The sequence below is a fragment of the Podarcis filfolensis genome (assembly GCF_964270895.1).
Source record: "Podarcis filfolensis genome assembly, chromosome: 2".
Taxonomy (NCBI): Eukaryota; Metazoa; Chordata; class Lepidosauria; order Squamata; family Lacertidae; genus Podarcis; species Podarcis filfolensis.
This window is the reverse complement of record NC_139605.1, coordinates 17,498,080-17,519,104: the sequence shown is the minus strand read 5'-3', so window position 1 is coordinate 17,519,104 and position 21,025 is coordinate 17,498,080. Positions and strand designations below refer to the sequence as shown.

Below are 21,025 nucleotides of genomic sequence, written 5' to 3'. Positions count from 1 at the left end.
GCACCCTCAGCAAGAATAAAATTTGATACCACCCACTAAGTATTACTTATTTTCACAATAATTCCTTATTATTGTTTTTGCAACCCTTTGGCTTGGTGTCCTGTGCGGGGGAAACCACCCACACCTCCCTAAATCCTGTGTTCCCTTTTGTGGCAATCAGGCACATGTTCATTCATTCATTCGTAGAAACAACAGCTTGTGTATATTAATCTGTGTGAGATTTCTAGAAACTGCGAGAAGCTAGGTTGTTTACAATAGAGAAGGGGCCGATTCATATGTGCCCAGCGAGGGGATCTGGGCCATCTCCTTTAATGGTGGCAATTACTGGGTGCACAACTCCGCTAAGACTTTTCTGCCCATGAGCCTAGAGCAGCGGTGTCCTAAGTTTTTTCAAAGAAGGCCAAAATTGATGAAGTGAAGGGCCATGAGGACTGACCAAAGGGCCAACCAAAGTTGTTGACCTTTTCCTAGGATTTAAGTTGTTGAGTTTTTTTTTTTTTTAGGATAATAACCTAGGAAATAAACTGCCACAAGAGCCGGATTAAACCGACTAGCAGGCCAGATTAGGCCCCTGAAACGAGATCGCAGTGGGTCACTTCTTCATGGGGGGGGAAACGTCCACACTTTCTTCAAGATCGGAAGCTCATCAACCCATCTCAGATTTCGCAGCCTAGCTTTGCGATGGCTAGAAGAATGTTTATGAGCCTGTTGCAGGGCACTCGTTCCTTGGCATGCTTGCCCTCAATAGCTTTTGAGAAACCTTCATTGTTCAAGCCATGGCCAGTGGGACTTTTCTGCAAACCTGCAAGAGGAGATATTGGCAGCAATTCAGAGTAACACTGAGATAAACGCTGTTTATCTCTTTGACATCTGATGGGAGGGTGTTCCACAGGGCTGGCGCCACCACCGAGAAGGCCCTCTGCTTGGTTCCCTGTAAACTTTGCTTCTTGCAGTGAGGGAACCACCAGATGGCCCTTGGCACTTGTCTTCAGCGTCCGGGCAGAACGATGGGGGTGGGGAGGCTCCTTCATTGTTATTTATGCAGCAGATTATTGCTGCTTTCAAGTACTGTACCGGCAAAGTCCAGCATTGAAAGAGGCCGACTCCTTCCCTCCCGTTCCCTCCAGCTTCAGGAAAGCGGCCCCTGACACTCATCACACTGCTTTGCTGCTCTCCTAATTTTTTTATTTTAACTTTTGCACAGTATTTCTGCTATCCTAGTACGGAGAGTGTTCACATGTCTCCATAATCCTCAACCCGTTGAAGCGCTTGGCTGCTATTTTCCCCAACTGCACAGAAGCGCCGAGCCCCGCCCCGCTCTGCTTTCTCCACCACAGCCTGGGCCTGTTAAGTCCTAAAGTCAGAGGGGCGCTTTTACGAAGTATTAAGGGAATTGCCTAAAGCAAACTGCGTGACAGATTTTTAGGCAGACCGTTGTAGCTTTCACGCGCTGGAAATGTATAAGCAAAGGAATCGGCTAGAAACTGTATACACAGGGGAGACTTGCAAAATATCCCCAGCTCTCACCAAACATCGTGTGGGTAAAAAAAAAAAAAAAAAAGCCACGAGCATCAATATTTCCATTGGAAAAACATTGGGAAGGGTCGGATGAACAGAATGCAGAGAGAAACACTATTTGCCCTCCTACAATATAAATATATTCTAACTCTGTTCCCCTCTCCCAGGACCCCACCCGCGCGCACTCGTTTCCCATTGGTTTAGAAATAGAATCCTTTTTTCTATTGGCCTGTTCATCTTCGACCAATCACAGCCAGCTCAATAAACGAATAAAAGGCGCCTACTCGAAGCACCTGCATTCCTTTCCTTCTTTCGTCCGGACAGAAGTCGGGAGTTTCTGAAGATGTCGGGCCGCGGCAAGACAGGCGGGAAGGCACGAGCCAAGGCCAAGTCCCGCTCTTCCAGAGCCGGGCTGCAGTTTCCCGTGGGCAGAGTCCACCGCCTGCTGCGCAAGGGAAACTACGCCGAGCGCATCGGCGGCGGAGCGCCCGTTTATTTGGCCGCGGTGCTCGAGTACCTCAGCGCCGAGATCCTGGAGCTGGCCGGCAACGCAGCCAGGGACAACAAGAAGAGCCGCATCATCCCGCGCCACTTGCAGCTGGCGGTGCGCAACGATGAGGAGCTGAACAAGTTGCTGGGCGGTGTGACCATCGCGCAGGGCGGAGTCTTGCCCAACATTCACGCCGTCTTGCTGCCCAAGAAGACCGAAGCTCTGCACAGCGCGGCCGCTGCCAAGGCTGCGCCCAAGCCCGTCACCAAGGCCGCCAAAGGCACCAAGGCGCCCCTCAAGCCCAGCACCGCGCCCGTCGCGGTCCAGTGAGGCCAAAAGGCCAAATAGCCCGGACCACGGCCGGCGACAAAATACCCAGACCCAAAGGCTCTTTTCAGAGCCACCCACAATGCTCCGAGAAGAACGGAAACACAACCGCCCAAAATAATATTAAACCTCTGCGCTCGTTGGACACTCCCCATTGCTTCGAAAAACGCCTCCCTACCATTTTACGCCTTACTTAAAAGTACCTTGAGGCTGCTGCAGGTCGTAAGTGGGAAGTCTATATACACATCCCTGCTTGCTTTACAAACTTCAGTCCCATGGGAATGGAAATCGACCTTTTCATCTGGCTGCCCACGTACAGATGATTATTACAGCTTGTTGAGCCAATAACAGCTATTTTCTGCTGGCATCCACAACACAGAATGAGCACTAGGACCCCATCTACTGTTAAAAGCACTGCGTAACCCCAACCGGGCACTAAGCAACAACCTAATCCCCTAAATTTGCAGTTGCAGCCTGTAGCCAGGAATACTTAGTAGCTTTCCAACTTGCACAAAAAGACGCGGTTCTTGCACAAAACAGACGTGTTCTGCTCTGTTTTCCACCTGCTACAGAATGCTACATTTGGGAGATGTGGAACTAGCATTAATACGGATTGCTATATAAATCCCTATATTTATACAAATATCTACTTAAAGTTGGGCCCCAATCAGAAAGGATATGGAGTTGCCACAACTATTATGTAGTGCACTTGAGAGCATACACGTAACAGAAAGTGATGGGAGGAGGGCACCAAATAAATATTTAGGAAGCATATTTTTTTCTTTGCTCTGAGCTCCGTATTACTCAAGTCTGCTCCTAGCCTGGGCTTTCCTCTAATGTGCATTTCCGCTGTTCTTCCACAAGCAAATCTGACGAAGGATCCAACTAGCGTGCATCCGCACCTAGTGCTGTTTGAAAATTGAAAGTGCATGAAGCATGGATCTCTAACTACCTAAATGTATTTTGATTCGGTTGTCTGTGCACTGTGCTGTGAGGGGTTTGCCTCAGGGAGGCATTACTGGGAGGTAACAATAATTTCGCGGGGTGGGCGCTGGGCTGTGGGTATTGCTGTGAATCTGTCAAAATGATAGGTGGCATTGCAGTGGGTCTTGATAGGGGATCTGGGCTCTGAAATAAGATCTCGATTTTCTGCCCTTGGGGACATAGTTCAGCAGAATCTGTGTTTATCAGGACTACGAGGGAAGGAGAATGGCATTTTTGATGCCAGTTCCAGTAGCTTGATTACCACTTTCATGGCAGTTGCTTTTGCTGGGGAGATAATCTTTCCCAGGGGTCAGCAAAGTTATTCAGCAGGGGGCCGGTCCACTGTCCCTTAGACCTTGTGGGGGACCGGATTATATTTTGGGGAGGGGGAATGAACGAATTCCTATGCCCCACAAATAACCCAGAAATGCATTTTAAATAAAAGCACACAGTCTACTCATGTAAAAACACCAAGCAGGCCTCATAAATAACCCAGAGATGTATTTTAAATAAAAGCATACATTCTACTCATGTAAAAACATGCTGATTTCCGGACCTTCCGCGGGCCGGATTGAGAAGGCGATTGGGCCGGATGCGCCCCCGGGCCTTAGTTTGCCTACCCATGATCTTTCCATTCTTCATACTGCTGAGATATGGAGCCCAGATGTACCGGTACTTGAAGGCTCTGAATTGGACTTGAAAACTTTACCATTCCTCTGTAGTATGGCTTGCTAGAGAGACTAGCTAGGCTAGCTGTATGTCACCCTGCCATATTGCAGAGGAAGGATAAAGTTTTAACAACAGGGGTGGGGAAGAGATGAAACCACTGACAAGTATAAAACACATGGGTCCCCTCTTAGATAGAGATAAGTTTGTCCGTTCTGCTTTGGTGAATCTTTGGATTCTCATAGGATGCTGATTCGAAACACTGGAGAGGGGGAAGCAAGGCAATATATTGCACTTGCGCAACCTGTGCTTTTTGTACCAGAACTGATATTGCATTTCCCCACAAGACCCTCTTTTTGCCAATTATTTTATTGTTTTTCAAAATTATTACACCCCATAACCCCCCCCCCCCGGGTTCACTCCAACCTGTCAGTTTCAGCATCCTAGGAAAGGGGCTGGGTATGTTGAATGCTTTGGCATTGCGGGTGGTGGTACTTCTTTCTAAAAAAATACGATTCAGAACTTTTTGCAAATCCCCCAATGTCCTAGCATTATGTAGCAGGCGGAGAATAGTGCAGAGCCATTGAATCAGTGTCTTTTGGTATAAATTGGTTTACAAAAGAAAAAGGCGAATAGCTGCTAGAATTATTGGCTGCAGACTGTATCTCTGCTTCACCAGGCAGGGGATCAGGTCCTCGTTAGTCACGGTGCTTATATAGATGTGCTGCTGTGGGTGCCAAGAAACAGCTATCATGGGCACAAAAAGATCGATTTCCATTCCCATGGGACCGAAGTTAAGCAGGGGTCTGTTTGCATACTTCCCGCTTGTGGCCAGCAGCAGCCTCGAGGTGTTAAGTAAGGCGTAAAATGCTAGGGAGGCGTTTTCGAAGCAATGGGGTTAGTGTCCGAGCGAGCACAGGGGTTTAATTTTATTTTGGCGGCAGTGTTTCCGTTCTTCTCGGAGCATTGTGGGTGGCTCTGAAAAGAGCCTTTGGGTCTGGGTATTTTGTCGCCGGCCGTGGTCCGGGCTATTTGGCCTTTTGGCCTCACTGGACCGCGACGGGCGCGGTGCTGGGCTTGAGGGGCGCCTTGGTGCCTTTGGCGGCCTTGGTGACGGGCTTGGGCGCAGCCTTGGCAGCGGCGGCGCTATGCAAAGCTTCGGTCTTCTTGGGCAGCAAGACGGCGTGAATATTGGGCAAGACTCCGCCCTGCGCGATGGTCACACCGCCCAGCAGCTTGTTCAGCTCCTCATCGTTGCGCACCGCCAGCTGCAAGTGGCGCGGGATGATGCGGCTCTTCTTGTTGTCCCTGGCTGCGTTGCCGGCCAGCTCCAGGATCTCGGCGCTAAGGTACTCGAGCACCGCGGCCAAATAAACGGGCGCTCCGCCGCCGATGCGCTCGGCGTAGTTTCCCTTGCGCAGCAGCCGATGGACTCTGCCCACAGGAAACTGCAGCCCGGCTCTGGAAGAGCGGGACTTGGCCTTGGCTCGTGCCTTCCCGCCTGTCTTGCCGCGACCCGACATCTTCAGAAACTCCCGACTTCTGTCTGGACGAAAGAAGGAAAAGAATGAAGGTGCTTCGAGTAGGCGCCTTTTATTCATTTCTGGAGCTGGCTGTGATTGGTCGAAGATGAACAGGCCAATAGAAAAAAGGATTCTATTTCTGAACCAATGGGAAACGAGTGCGCGCGGGTGGGGTCCTGGGAGAGGGGAACAGAGTTAGAATATATTTATATTGTAGGAGGGCAAATAGTGTTTCTCTCTGCTTTCTGTACATCCGACCCTTCCCGAATGTTTTTCCAATGGAAATATTGATACTCGTGGCTTCTTGTTTTTTTACCCATACGATGTTTGGTGAGAGCTGGGGATATTTTGCAAGTTTTCTCTGTGTACAGTATAGAGTTTTTGCCGATTCGTTTGCTTATACTGTACATTTCCGGGGCGGGAAAGCTACATATCATTGGGAACATATTAATTTAGAATATATTTAATGTAGACTGCCTCATTGGCTGTTTTCACGTAGCAACCCAATCTTTTGAATATTCTGTTCCTTCCTGTTGGCTTCCACGCACTCGAGGTGGTTTGCAGTGATTTATAATCTCAGATAGGAGTTTATTATCTTTACTCCGATCAATCTCGTGTCCCCCGCGCTGTATGAAGGGCAAATATACTTGCGTACCAAAGTGGAATCAGAAAAGGAAAGGAAAAAGAAAATAAAACCCGGAGGCAATTTATAACGTCGATTACCAATGCAAAGACGACTGAGCAAAACAAAAAAGGTTTCCCTAGCGAGATCATACTAGGGATGCATCATCTGGTGGTACTGTGAGTGGTATCGACTCGGGGATCGTGGATTCTTTGAAACTGAAGCTTTGCCATAGCTCTGCACGTTTCAGTACATGATTCCACAATACATTTATTAGGAGAAACCAAAATGTCACAAAACAACGAGCAAGTTGTCGTGTTTACAAAGCTCTTCGTTATGTAAGAACAGCAAAGGCGAAGAAAGAGGCGGGAAAGCTGCCTTGATGTCAGCCTTTTTATGCGCATACGCAAACTCCGGTTTTGTTTACTAATCATCCTGACGATTAATACACGTTGGATTCTTAAAAAGTAGGTTCTGATTGGTCTACAACTTAGGTTAGTAATTTAAGAATAAGTTAGTACCAAAGGTCAATGAATGCATATATTTAAGCCAGACTGTTCCCACTGAGTAAAGGACGGGATAAGTACCAAAGGGGGGGGGGAATCTGCCAACAAAACCTCACGCGTTAATTTGGACATCCAGGAACAGAAGAAGGATTTTTTTTGTGGTGTCAAAAATGTTTACACAAAAAGTGGGATGACTGAAAGGTGAAAGGAAGCCAGGATGTTCTGTGGTTCTATAGTACTGTGCGGATTTGGCACTTGGTAAATGAAAAAGACTTGATAGTGGATAGCAATATGAATACAATAATAGCTAGGGACAGTTTACGGCGATGGCTAATATGCTGGAATTGTCTGGAAAATACAGTGGCGCTTGGATCACATTTCAGTCTGGTCCTGATGTGAAGAGAACGCAGAAATTCCTAAAATTGTTTTGCTGCAACTGTAAAACCTTTGACTGCTACAGAAATTAACAAAAGCCATGCTCAATCTGCCTCTCTGACATTCGTTGGCAATAACCGCCCTGAGATCTTATGATGAAGGGCAGTATATAAATCGAATGAATGAATAAAATAACGTAGATTTGAAATCTTTTTCCAGGTTTCAGACTGTCAGTGAATTAACCAGGAACAATTTAAGGCTGCGCTTGTGAGAGAATCAAGTCAGACGCACTATATACATACAGAGTAATCCTATTATTATTTCAATTTATTGGCCGCCTAATACAAACGCCCAGAATATTTCTGTGCACATTTAAAGAAAACAATCAAATCTCAAAATGAAACAATACCCCCAAAATATAACACAAAGGCAGTTCAGTATGATATTCCTATTTCCTCAGATACCTGGAAGAAGTTGTGTATTCTAGGTGTGTCCCACTGTATTCAGTGTCTTACTCACAGGTAAGAGGGCACACAATCTGTAAATTCTTAACATCTGTAAATTTAAAAAAATGCAAGATATATGTGGGACTGCAGCGGGGAAAAAAGCTCCTGCCAGAATATACTTCATAGTTTTTTTAAGTTGCCATAAAGACTGCTGTGTTTGTGGCAACAGACGAGAACGTGGCTATGTATAAGATTATACATAGGAGTAATTATTACTGAAAATCAAAAGTTTCTGAAATAGAATTTAAGTTCATGAAAAGTAGCCATGTCGGACAAGATTATATTTTAAAAGGAAATATTAAAATGAGATATCTCCTCAGATGTTATTTGTTGGTAACCTTCTTTTGCCTATGTGAACGTCAAAACTGATTAAGTTTACAACGTCTCCCAGAAGTGTCCTTTTGAGCGGCGCAACTTTTCCCTCAGGCAGGCGAGCGAGGTGCCGGGGAAGAAAAAAGGCGGGAAAATCTGAAGCGCTTGGCCGCCATTTCCCCCAACTGCTCAGGAGCATCAAGCCCCGCCCCCTTCGGCTTTCTCTTCTGCAGCCTGCGCATATTTAGTCTTGGAGTCTAGAGGGGCACCTTAACGAAGTACCGCAGGGAATTGTCTAACGTAAACTCCGTAACAGGTTTCTTGGATGACCGTTGTAGCTTTCACGCCCTGGAAATGTATAAGCAAAGGAATCGGCTAGGAACTCAATGCAGAGGGAAAACTTGCAAAATATCCCCAGCTCTCACCAAACATCATATGTGTAAAAAAAAAAAAGCAAAACCAAAAAAGCCAAAAGCATCAATATTTCCATTAGAAAAACATTCAGGAAGGGTCGGATGTACAGAAAGCAGAGAGAAACACTATTTGCCCTCCTACAATATAAATATATTCTAACTCTGTTCCCCTCTCCCTGGACCCCACCCGCGCGCACTCGTTTCCCATTGGTTCAGAAATAGAATCCTTTTTTCTATTGGCCTGTTCATCTTCGACCAATCACAGCCAGCTCAAGAAATATATAAAAGGCGCCCACTCCAAGCACCTGCAGTCTTTTCGTTATTTCGTCGAGAGAGGAGTCAGGTGCTTTGGAAGATGTCAGGCCGCGGCAAGACAGGCGGGAAGGCACGAGCCAAGGCCAAGTCCCGCTCTTCCAGAGCCGGGCTGCAGTTTCCTGTGGGCAGAGTCCATCGGCTGCTGCGCAAGGGAAACTACGCTGAGCGCATCGGCGGCGGAGCGCCCGTTTACTTGGCCGCGGTGCTCGAGTACCTGAGTGCTGAGATCCTGGAGCTGGCCGGCAACGCAGCAAGAGACAACAAGAAGAGTCGAATCGTCCCGCGCCACTTGCAGTTGGCTGTGCGCAACGATGAGGAGCTGAATAAGTTGCTGGGCGGTGTGACCATCGCGCAGGGCGGAGTCCTGCCCAACATCCACGCCGTCTTGCTGCCCAAGAAGACCGAAGCTTTGCATAGCGCGGCCGCCGCCAAGGCCGCCAAAGGGACCAAAGTGGCCCTTAAGGCCAGCACCGCGCCCGTTGCAGTTCAGTAAGGAGCAAATGGCAAAAAGTCCTGCCGAGGGCACCCAAATATCCCGACCCAAAGGCTCTTTTCAGAGCCACCCACAACACTCATAGAAGAACGAAACCACTCTTAAATAAATTAAAGCTGTTGGCTTGGGAAATTGGCTCATTGATTTTTAAGACTCCTGGGAAATGAGGTTTCAGGGTCATGTTAGGCCATTTTTAAAATCACTTTTAAGCTGGTCACATCCCTTGCTTTGGTTAGACACTTAAATTCCATGTGAGCAGAAATTCCAACTTTTTATATGACTCCGATGAGCGACTTTGGGGACCATGACAGCTAATTTGTGCTTGCATGCACAATGAATCCATATGAGCACCAGCACCCCATGCTTTAGGAAAAGGATTGCATAGCTCCAATGGGCCACTTACCTGATGATTTCCTATATAACTGTATGGTTGGATACAGCCTGCAGCCAGTTATACTAGCAGCTTTCCAACTATTTTGTATACCAACTTCCACCAAAAGGCACTGCCTCCAGGGCCCTGCATTATTCTCCAACTGCTACATAATGCTAGTACACTTGGGGAATTTGCAAAGGGTTGTGACTCACTTTGTAGCAGCAGCATCAAGGCCTCTCACCCCATCCTACCCCTTTTGCAGGTTGCTGAGACAAGTGACAGCTTGAAGTAAACCAAGAGGGGGTTGTGGAGAAAGACAAGCTCTTCTGGTAATAGAAATACACAGGTTGAACAAGTCTTATGGATTTCCCAGCCCCCAGCCTCAGGTCACTGTTTTGGATCAGCATAGCAGAACTGACAAACTCACCTCTGTCTAGGAGAAGCCATGTGTCTTATACAGGGCAAATCTTTTAAAAGAGGCCCCGTGGAACATGTGTACTTGGTATCCATGGGGCTTCTTTTAAAGGACTCACACTACTCGTCATTGGTTTCATTTCTTCCCCACCCCTAGTCTAGTGGCATAAGAAAACACAAAATCTCAGATAAATAGTTCAGCACTTTATTATTTTTTTAGCTTTGGAGGGAAATGTACAACTTTTGAGATTTACAAACAATCCTATGAAAACATTGCCCAGTAGACAGCTTAACTCTAAAACTTAACATAACCAGACTGGCTAGCCTCTCTAGTAAATTGGTTGCCAGTCCGTAGCCTTTAAGTACATAATTTCATCTGGGCTCCATATCTCAGCAGCATGAAGAATGGAAAGATTGTCTCCAGGCAGAGGGCCTTCTTGGCAGTGATGTCCTCCCTTTAGATGTCAAGGAAATAAACAACTACAGTACCTGACTTTTAGAAGACATCTGAAGGCAGCCCTGTTTTGGGAAGTTTTTAATGTTTGATGTTTTATTGTATTTTTACTATTCTTCTGGGAGCTTTTCAGAGTGGCTGGTGAAATGCAGCCAGGTGGTTGGGGTATAAATAATAAAATTATTGTTATTATTGTTATTACTAGCAAAAGCACAATTTAGCCTTTGGGCATGCGGCCAGGGATCTTGAGCCGCTAACAGCTGTGTGGCTGGCAGAAACCCAAAAGGTCAAGCCTTTTCTATACAGTAGTATGGAAATACTGCAAGAAATGCGTATGTTGTTGCCACCTAGTGGCCAAAAGGCAGAAGTATCTCTTTGGAAAAGTCAATGCAAGCAGTTTTAAAAATTGCACCTGCCGTCCAGAATCACAGGCTCCTTAAGAATCTCTAGGCAGATGGGACAGGTGGCCTCACTGTGGGATGTGGACTAGATTAGCTTTTGCCAATCTGGTGAGCCCTCCAGGTGTTTGGGGGCTGTAGCTCCCAATCAGCTAAAGCCTCTGGAGGGCACCAGGTTGGCGAAAGCTGATCTAGTCCACATCCCATAGAGGCCAACAAGTCCGGACACAGGCGGACTCCTAGCAGTGGGCACTTACTGATCTACACAACAGAGCTTCCACTGTCATTTTGTCTATAACTGCTTGCAAAGACCTTGCACAGAGTTGCTTGCCACACCTTTAAATACCCAAGACACCTAATCAGGACACAGGTGTGTCACCTGCCTGCTCTAAGGCAAAGTTAGAATCCCAGTGGCCACAGCTGGTAGCTTTCACTTTTGTTGTTGATCTGCAGCCATGAGCAGGAGATGTTTCATCCTCATACCATGAAAAGCTTCATTTGCTGGTTTCTGCACACTAGGCCGCTTTAAAGGGGCAGGAGCAGGCAGGTGTCTTTCACTGGACAGCAAACAATCCTAATAAGGCGGATGGCAAAAGACAGGGAAGAAGCGGCCTCTATGGCAAAATAGGGAATATATGCAAATATTCCCATTAAAATTGTATTTATAGAATTGTTTTGATTTCTACGTTGTACTGAAACTATGTTATGTAGTTGTGCGGTGTAAAGTGCTCTGTGGTCTTCTGATGGAAGGGTTGTAAATAATAATAATAATAATAATAATAATAATAATAATAATAATAGCAGATAAGAAAGTGAAGTTTATGTGTCTGAATCAGCTTCTCCACAGGCAAAAAACTCAACAGGTATGGCTTTCCCATCTCTGCATGACCATGTTGAAAAACAGCATCTTCTGTACAAGGGTTTTCAGCTCAAACCCAGATGAAAAGATAACCAAATGCAGCAACCCTATCTAGGTGTCAGCATAGCTTAGTCTGCCTCAAGTTCCGCCCCCAGTTTCATGGCTGAGTGGGGATTTGAACCCTGGTCTCCCAAGTCTAACTCTAACCACTACACCACACTGGTCTTCTGCCTTTTCCTCTTCCCATATTTTCTATACATCCATTTCAGCTTTCCCCTCATCCCCCCCCTCCACTTTTCATAATGATCATAAGGGGTGCCTCTTTTAAGGGAGATGTGGGACGGATATTACTTTACCTCGATGGGATTTCAGTGGGGGGAGAGGTATAAATGGTCTGCCCCCTTAGTTCCAGACACCTGGGAGACCCCAAAGGAATGGAGCCCTGGGCAACGAGAGCTCACAACTTTGAGTACATTTTAATAAGGATAATTCTAAACATTTATACAGCACTACAAATTGCTGAAAACACACCAATACGTTCTCTTAGCAATTCTTACGACACTGTGAGGTAGGTTGGAATATTAGAGTCCCCACATTAATTTTTATGTGTGATGGGGAGGGGGTTAAGGGAGGAGAAAATGAGTCAATTGAACTTCATTTTGACTTTAAATGTAATTGATAATGGTGAGGTAATACATCCTGGGTATATGTGAAGTTAATCTAATCCAACCCCTAATTAAACAGATTTGTTCCTGCCACATGGGCCTCTGTGATTGGTGGCACAGTATCTATCTGTGGAAAAAAGTTTGACAATTGCAGGTGAAGTTAGGAGTGAAGCCTTGAGAGACTCTACTTTGGGAATATCGAGGGGGGTCATTGATTGCCACAGATTGGTTGCCCTCCCCCATCCCTCCCTTCCCCCAATTTGCTTCCTCAGCTTTATATAATTACAGTTGTACCTCGGGTTACAGAGGCTTCAGGTTACATACGCTTCAGGTTACAGACTCCGCTAACCCAGAAATATTACCTCAGGTTAAGAACTTTGCTTCAGGATGAGAACAGAAATCGTGCTCTGGCGGCAGCAGGAGGCCCCATTAGCTAAAGTGGCACCTCAGGTTAAGAACAGTTTTAGGTTAAGAACGGACCTCCGGAACTAATTAAGTTTTTAACCCGAGGTACCACTGTATAGGAATATTCAGGCTGTACAGTGGTACCTTGGTTCTCAAACGCCTTGGTTCCCAAAGGCTGAAAACCCAGAAGTAAGTGTTCCGGTTTTCAAACTTTTTTTGGAAGCCGAACGGCTGATGTGGCTGTTGGCTATTATTTTGGGGCGCTTGCACCAATCAGAAACTGCACCGTGGTTTTCAAACATTTCAGAAGTCAAACGGAATTCCGGAACAGATTATGTTTCGCTCTTTTGTTTTGCTATTTATTTTGCATTTTTGTTTTTGAGGCATTTTCAGTTAATTTGTTTTTTTGACTGTGTGGAACCCAATTCAGCTACTGATTGATTGACTGATTGTGTGACTGTGGAAATGGATAAAAAAAACCTCATCCAAACAATGACTATCATCAGTGCAGGTAATAATTTTTTATTTATATAATTTACAATACTGTCTTATTTATTTTATAGTACACTGCACTGGTTATTGCTTTCATTTATGGATCAACGGTCTCGTTAGATAGTAAAATTCATGTTAAATTGCTGTTTTAGGGGTTGTTTTTAAAAGTCTGGAATGGATTAATCTGTTCTGCATTACTTTCTAGGGGAAAACATGCCTTGTTTTTGGAACGCTTTGGTTTTGGAACGGACTTCCGAAACGTATTAAGTTTGAGAACCAAAGTACCACTGTACTCGTATTCAAACCTTTCACATACATCCTTTTGCAATTCTTACAACAAGCCTGCAAGGTAGGTCAGTTTTATTATCTGAGGGCTGCAAATGGTGGAGGTGAGAGAGACAGAGAGAGAAGCTTGTCTAGGATACCTGAGTGGACTCATTACAAGAGAGGAGGAGGCAACTCTCAAATTCATAGCACAAGTGTTCAGCCATTATGCCACGATATCCCTTCCCTTTACATGAGAGCCAGCTGGGACCCATGTATTTCATAGCTGCCGTCAAAAAAGGTCATTTATTTTTATTTCATACGGGGACAGAAGAGATGGTCTCTTCTTATTTATTTATTTATTAATTATTTATTGAATTTATATACCGTCCTACACCCGGAGGTCTCACAGCAAAGATCACAATGTATAAAATCAAAATAAAAACAATGACCCAATAACACCTGCCCAAAAAAGAGCCGCATTTAAAAAGGGTATATAGGGTGTTGATCAGTTCAACAAAAGGAACAATTTTGGCTGGCGCCTAAAAGTGCATAATGAAGGCGCCAGGCGAACTTCCCTGGGGAGAGCATTCCACAGACGAGGAGTCACTGCAGAGAAGGCCCCGTTCTTTCCAAGACCTGCCATAAAGGTTCCTTTAGGGGAAAGCGACAGATTCAGTCTGACTTCCCCCACTCTCTCCTTTCCATGTACGTGCTCAAAAGATCCCTGATCTCCCGCGCTCGGGGGTTGGTCGCGTACACCGGCTGCCTCTCCGGCTGCTGGTAAGACCGCGAGACGGACCTCACCACTTCCTGCCAGCCTTCCTGGAGAGGCTCGCCTCTGGTCTCGCAAATGTTGTGCAGGATGCAGCAGGCCACGATCACCCGGGGGGCGTAGCGCTCCCTCACGTCCAGGCGGGAGAGCAGGCACCGCCAGCGGCCCCGGAGGCGCTCGAAGGCGGACTCTGCTACCGCGTGGCAGCGGCCGAGGGCGTCGTTGAACCGCTGCTGGCGGGCATCCAAGTGCCCGCCGTACGGAGTCATCAGCCAGGCCAGCAGTGGGTAAGCGGGGTCTCCGAGGATCACCGGCTTCAGCTGCTCGCCCCCCACGTCCACGGTCACAGCGGGACCAAAGGTGCCTTGGTTCATGGCACGGAAGATGGGCGAGCCGCGGAAAATCCGGGCTCCGGGAAGCTTCCCCGAGCGCCCCGCGTAGACATCCGTGAACCTGCCTCTGTGGTCCACCAGTACCTGTAGGACCATGGAGTAGTAGCCTTTGCTGTTGATGTACTCGGTGGCTCTGTGCGCCGGGGCGATGATGGGGATGTGGGTGGCGTCGAGGACCCCGATGCAGTGCGGGAAGCCCTTGGCAGCGAAGCCTTCCATCACCTCCTGGGCACCGGCCAGGTGGACCACATGGTGGTAGACGTCATAGAGCGCTTGGCAGACTTCCATGACGATCCTGGAGACTGTGGAGCGGCCCACCCCAAAGCACTCGGCCACCGAGCGATAGCTATCCGGGGTGGCCAGCTTCCAGACGGCGATGGCCAGCTGCTTCTCGACGGTGATCGGAGCGCGCATGTTGGTGGTCTGTCGCTCGAGGACGGGCCTCAGCCGGTCGCACAGCTCCGTGAAAGTCCTCCTGCTCATGCGGAAGTTCTCTTGCCAGAGATGGTCGTCCCAGTGGGGCAGAACCACCTTCTCCCACCATTCAGAGCGGCCCGGCTGCACCCAGAAGGCCCTCTCCATGATGTAGAGCTCGTCGATCAGGCCGGCTAGGACGGCCGGCGACTGGAAGAGGCACGAGCACATCATGGCCTTCAGAGAGTCGATGCTCGATTCCACCACCGCCCGGAGGCGCACCGACGCGGCCGTCTCCACCATCTCCTCCAGCTCGGCCAGGTCGTCGTGCCCTCGCGGCAGAAGCTTCCGGCGTGTCGCCAGCCGTGCAAAGATGCGTGACTGGATCCCCGCGACGGTCGTGATGGCGGCCACAGCAGCTGTTGCGGCGGCGAGAGCAGCTGACACCGTCTGATCGCCTTCTGGAGAAAAGGAAAGACAAGAGAGGTCATTTTGGGAACACCAGAAAGGAGCTGCTTTGTACCAGGGCAGATTCTGGTGATGGAATCTGGTAAGCAATGGGTCTCAGGAACCTCAGTGGGGAAAAGCCTTGCACCACCTTCGGCTGAGCAGGAGATGCTTGAGGCTGAAGGTGCAGGCCAAGTAGTCTCTCTCCAGCTGAGCTGCTATCCTCCTCATTGCCAGAAATGGATGTTACTTTCATTTTAGGTCAGGTGGGGCTGCTGAGTGGCATTTGTTTATTTATATGAAAGGCGGCCTATGGCTTGCAACTCAATAGAAATGGTCGCCTCATTCTACAACTGGACCTTATCCTGCTGATATTAGGTGGGGCCTATAAAATAAAGGGCTTTTTCACACAGTGCATGGGTTTTTAAAAAATGATTTTCAGTTTTATACATTTCAATAATTTTACAATCCTTCTAACATTTTAAAACTCGACTTCCTTTCTGCGGTTTCTTAAATTTATTTTAAATATTTCCTGCATATCCAAATTAACTCAATTTACTCATCTAATTTAAATATATACTCTTATAAAACTGCGGGTTATTACAACAACCCTGCCAGTGTTCTTACCTGTTTACAGTTTGCTTGTAAATATCCAATAAACCATTTCCATTCTTTTATAAAAAGTTTATCTTGATTCTTTATTTTTCTGATAAGTTTGGCCATTTCTGCATATTCCATAAGTTTTTGCACCCATTCTTCTTTCGCTGGGACTTCTGCTTCTTTCCAAATTTGGGGCAAGTAACATTCTTGCCGCTGCAGTCTCAGCGCATGGTTAAACTGTGAGTCAAACGTTTTGGCTCCGAAATGCAGCAAGCCCAGAAGAGCTTGTTCCGGTTTGCGAACGTTCTTTGGAACCCAAACGTCCGATGGGGCTTCTGATTGGCTGCAGGAGCTTCCTGCAGCCAATCGGAAACCACGTCTTGGTTTTCGAACGTTTTGGAAGTCGAATGGACTTCAGAACGGATTCTGTTTGACTTCTGAGGTATGACTGTACTTCAAAAGGCAGCCTCTTAGGCGCACCAGACAGAAGGGACCCGAAGGCCTGCAAGCACATCCACCTTTCACCTGAGGAATTCAAACTTTTGACTCACATGGTTGCCATTGATATACTCTTCCATTTTGTTTTTCTATAGGAGTCCTTACCTGAGCTGGTATTCCTTGGTATCTCCTCTTTCTCAGGGTCCTGGGGGTCCAGGTTCCATGCTGCTTCTTCTCTCTCCATCCTCAACCTCACCTTAGGCTTTAAGAAAGGAAAACCTAATCAGGAAAGAGAAGCCAGAACAAAGGCAACCACCAGGGGCTGGCAGATTCCAACAAGGCCTGCCGCTCCTACTGTGGCAAGATGCTGCCTTTACAAGATGAGAAGCTCCAAAGATTATAATCATCCAAGCATGTGCTGAGCAGAGTAGGTTCTGAAACAGATTTTTGTAGGATCATAGAGTTGGAAGGAGGGACGCGGGTGGCGCTGTGGGTTAAACCACAGAGCCTAGGACTTGCCGATCAGAAGGCCAGTGGTTCAAATCCCCACAACAGTGGTGAGCTCCCGTTGTTCGGTCCCTGCTCCTGCCAACCTAGCAGTTCAAAAGCACGTCAAAGTGCAAGTAGATAAATAGGTACCGCTCCGGTGGGAAGGTAAACGGCGTTTCCATGCACTGCTCTGGTTCGCCAGAAGCGGCTTAGTCATGCTGGCCACATGCCCCGGAAGCTGTACGCCGGCTCCCTCGGCCAATAAAGCGAGATGAGCGCCGCAACCCCAGAGTCGGTCACGACTGGACCTAATGGTCAGGGGTCCCTTTACCTTTAGAGTTGGAAGGGACGTCAAACGTCATCCAGTTGGTGGAGCATGAGACTCTTAATCTCAGGGTCGTGGGTTCGAGCAAAAGAATCCTGCATTGCAGGGGGTTGGACTAGATGACCCGCATGGTCCCTTTCCAACTCTACCATTCTAATGCAGGAATTACAGCTTGGTTTCCTGGTAGAGCTGGAAAAGCTCCAGAAAAACGCAACCAAAATTATCAAGAAGCTGGAGACACTCACATACTCCGTATGACCATACTGAGCAGGGGCAATGTCTGACATCCTTGGGCATCAGAGCGGATCTACCCAGCGCTCTGAACAGTGCCAGGCATTGTGGCTTGTCCGCCATTTTAATGCCCACCAGACCCCCACAGAAACACCACATCCCCATCCGTACTGTACATTGAAAGCAGTATCATTCTGCTCAAAAAAAGGTCAAAGAATTCTGGGAAATGTAGTTCGTTAAAGGTGCTGAGGGTCATTGCGTGTCTCTGATGACCAGTCGCTGGGAACTGCAGTGAGGCAGAGTACCGTTGTGCTCATGTCCTGCTGGCAAACCTTCCCACAGGCCACGGGGCAAACAGGATACAGTGATACCTCGGGTTAAGAACTTAATTAGTTCCAGAGGTCCGTTCTTAACCTGAAACTGCTTTTAACCTGAAGCACCACTTTAGCCAATGGGGCCTCCTGCTGCCGCCGCGCCGCCAGAGCACGATTTCTGTTCTCATCCTGAAGCAAAGTTCTTAACCTGAAGCACTATTTCTGAGTTAGCGGAGTCTGTAACCTGAAGCGTATGTAACCTGAGGTACCACTGTACTGGTCTGGATGGGCCATTGGCCTAGTGAGGCAAGTAGGAGATCCCTATTCCACTCGCAGAGCTACCAGAGTTCCCTGGGGTTAAATAACACTGCTCCCAGTTCCCAGCATTCTTTGGGGGGAAGCCACGGCCTTTAAAGTGGCGTGACGCTGCTTTAATGGTATAGTGCAGAAGATGTCTGCGTTGGACCCACTTCCAGGAAATTGTGGAGGCTGCTGCCAACTTAAAATAGCGACCCTTAAACAAGCTTCCTAGGAAGTGAGTCTTGCTGAACTCATTGGCACTTGCTCCAAAGGAAACATGCGCAGGATTGGGCTGGGATTGGGGAAGGTGGCCATTGCTCTGTGGTGGAAGTAGTCTTAGGTTTAATCCCAGGCACCTCAGGATTTCAGGTAGCTAGCCTGAGAAGGCTTGGGACAGGCTTCCCCAAACTCGGCCCTCCAAATGTTCTGGGACTACAACTCCCATCATCCCTAGCTAACAGGACCAGTGGTCAGGGATGATGGGAACTGTAGTCCCCAAACATCTGGAGGGCTGAGTTTGGGGATGCCTGGCTTAGGACCTGCCTATGGCAGGGATGGGGGGGTGGATAGCTGGGGGAAACACTGCCCACCATGCCTGGTCAGTAGCTACATTGCCTGTGGCTGATGGGATCTGGAGTCCCACACTGCCAGGAGAGCCACAGGTCTTCCTTTCCTGACTTGGGAGACTCGCCATTGGGTGGAGCTGCAGACAATGTATGGCTAAATCAGAGGCAGGCAGTCTTCAGGTTTGTCTGATATCCTATTTATTTTTACCTAGAAAACCAAGATTTTCCAACCAGGGCCAGATGCAAAAGGCATACCTCCAGGGCGCGGTTTTCCCAAATGCGGGTGTCTGTTTTTTTGGACTACAACCCCCATCATCCTTAGCTAGCAGGACCAGGGGTCAGGGATGATGGGAACTGTAGTCCAGAAACAGCTGCAGACCCAAGTTTGGGAAACGTTGCTCTAGTCTAGGGCAGGGACAGCCTGTGTGGTGATTTCCTAATACTTCAAACTACGACTCCCAGAAGCCCCAGCCTGCATTGCCAAAGGTCGGGGAGGATGGGAGCTATAACCCAAAACCACTTAAGGGCGCCGGTGGAGTTACCTTGTGCTTCTGAGCAGCAATAATTTATTTCCAGGGCCAGAAATTAATTGAGCCGAAGATGAATTTCACGCGGAAATCTATTCCTGATTAGGGATTTCCCCCCCCATTTCAGGAATTTATGTTTGGGTGGAGAACATCATTTCTTCACTGCTGATGGGACGACCGAGCGCTGGAAGCCCTTGCCGATCTACTGCAAACCAGATCTCAGCAGATCTCGAGCCACCTTCCGCCTACCGGATTCCCACTTGATCCAGCCTTGTCGGCGTCTTCCTTACACCATCCTCCCGTTTGCATTCAGAGAGGCGCCAGGCTCCTTTATCGCAAGCTGCGGACCAGAATAATCATCTTGCTTGTTCGCTCCATCTGGGAGATGAAAAGATCTCACATTCCCCCCGCAGGATCGGATCGGCTCTCCGGGCAAAGTTGGGTTTCTAAAATCCGCCCCGCACGATTCCTCCGCCTTGTAAGCAGCAGAGGAGACTGGGATCTACTGGGGTCCCCCACTTCCCGGAAGTCTCGCGGATTCTGCAAATGCAGGCAGAAAACGCGCGTGCAGCCTGCAAGGAGAGAGACGAATCCAGGATCGGCAGCAAACCCTCCCCCGACAGCCACGGGACCGAGGAGATCCTCTTCCTGTGGCGGCTGCGCCTGAAGATCTCTTACGTGTCAGCTCCCCTCAGGGTCCTAAAGCCTGCGTACTCCCGGGAGTTGTTATTCTGGGTCGGCTTCTTCACCAAGATTGTGCCTGCGATGCAGTTCTTGCTTCCCTTAGGCATCGTGACTGTGCCCTGGCACCAGGGGGTGGCCCCGCCGCCGTGGGTGCCCGGGGCCGTGGGTGCCATGCAGCATGCATGACCCTGGCACTGAAATTTGTTGGGTGCCCGGGCCCCTTCATGGGGGATTTTGTGGGTGCCTGGGCACCCAGTTAGCCGGCACCTATGACCAGGAGAGGGTGGCGCTGTGGGTTAAGCCACAGAGCCTAGGACTTGTCAATCAGAAGATTGGCGGTTCGAATCCCCGCGGCGGGGTGAGCTCCCGTTGCTCGGTCCCTGCTCCTTGCCAACCTAGCAGTTCGAAAGCACATCAAAGTGCAGTTTGAAAGCATGCCAGTGCAAGTAGATAAATGGGTACCACTCCAGCGGGAAGGTAAACAGCGTTTCTGTGCGCTGCTCTGGTTCGCCAGAAGCGGCTTAGTCATGCTGGCCACATGACCTGGAACCTGTACACTGGCTCCCTCGGCCGATAAAGCGAGATGAGCACTGCAGCCCCAGAGTCAGTCACGAATGGACCTAATGGTCAGGGGTCCCTTTACCTTTACCTTTACGACCAGGGGAGTCAGGCTCCTTCAGACTTCATGCAATTCCTCCAGACCCCAGGATTGCCATGGGTGCAGGGCACACAGGGTGATCAACTTGGTCAAGAATCAGCCTGCCCTGCTCAAACAGGTCAGGCATCAACAGTGGTGACCAGAGGGGGGATGACCGCTGGGAGGAGCCCAGAGAGAAGAAACGCCATGGGGCATCTCCTACCTGTAGCCTTTGGGATGTTACTGGACTTCCAACCCCACCCACCTTAGGCATGATGGGTCTTGTAGTGCCATGTTCACCTGGCAGCCGTGGGGGATGTGAAGCTTTGTGTCTGAATTTCCAGTACAGAAATGCTTCTGCAGAAATACTTAGAAGGGAAATGATACCAGGAAGGAGGGTGTGGTTGTTTGGGTCTGCATGGTTCATTGTATGGTCGGGCTACCTTTGAAGGCGACTTGGAAACTGCAATTAATCCAGAATGCGGCAGCTAGACTGGTGACTGGGAGTGTCC

General features: G+C 48.4%; 3 protein-coding genes across 5 annotated transcripts; 1 reads left to right on the top strand and 2 right to left on the bottom strand.

Moving 5' to 3' along the window:
* Window positions 1-1,838: 1,838 nt before the first annotated feature.
* LOC310757278 (histone H2A-like) lies at window positions 1,839-9,182 on the top strand. Of its 2 annotated transcripts, XM_083602583.1 has the most exons (2): window positions 1,839-2,288; window positions 9,001-9,182. In XM_083602583.1, the coding sequence occupies exons 1-2, from the start codon at window positions 1,862-1,864 to the stop codon at window positions 9,048-9,050; spliced, it is 477 nt and encodes a 158-aa protein (XP_083458709.1). In that variant the 5' UTR covers window positions 1,839-1,861; the 3' UTR covers window positions 9,051-9,182. The 2 variants fall into 2 exon arrangements, with proteins under 2 accessions (XP_083458709.1, XP_083458708.1); XM_083602582.1 differs by lacking the exon at window positions 9,001-9,182 and having other exon boundaries at window positions 1,839-2,376.
* LOC310757279 (histone H2A-like) lies at window positions 4,932-5,527 on the bottom strand. The gene has a single exon (XM_083602584.1). The coding sequence runs from the start codon at window positions 5,506-5,508 to the stop codon at window positions 5,032-5,034; it is 477 nt and encodes a 158-aa protein (XP_083458710.1). The 5' UTR covers window positions 5,509-5,527; the 3' UTR covers window positions 4,932-5,031.
* Window positions 9,183-13,679: 4,497 nt separating the features above from the next.
* On the bottom strand, window positions 13,680-20,001 carry LOC310756853 (uncharacterized protein). 2 transcript variants are annotated; one of them, XM_083601711.1, is made up of 3 exons: window positions 19,442-20,001; window positions 16,606-16,702; window positions 13,680-15,416 (listed from the first exon to the last, which is right to left on the bottom strand). In XM_083601711.1, exons 1-3 carry the CDS (start codon window positions 19,499-19,501, stop codon window positions 14,050-14,052), a joined length of 1,524 nt encoding a protein of 507 aa, XP_083457837.1. In that variant the 5' UTR covers window positions 19,502-20,001; the 3' UTR covers window positions 13,680-14,049. The 2 variants fall into 2 exon arrangements, with proteins under 2 accessions (XP_083457837.1, XP_083457838.1); XM_083601712.1 differs by having other exon boundaries at window positions 19,208-19,996.
* Window positions 20,002-21,025: the final 1,024 nt, after the last annotated feature.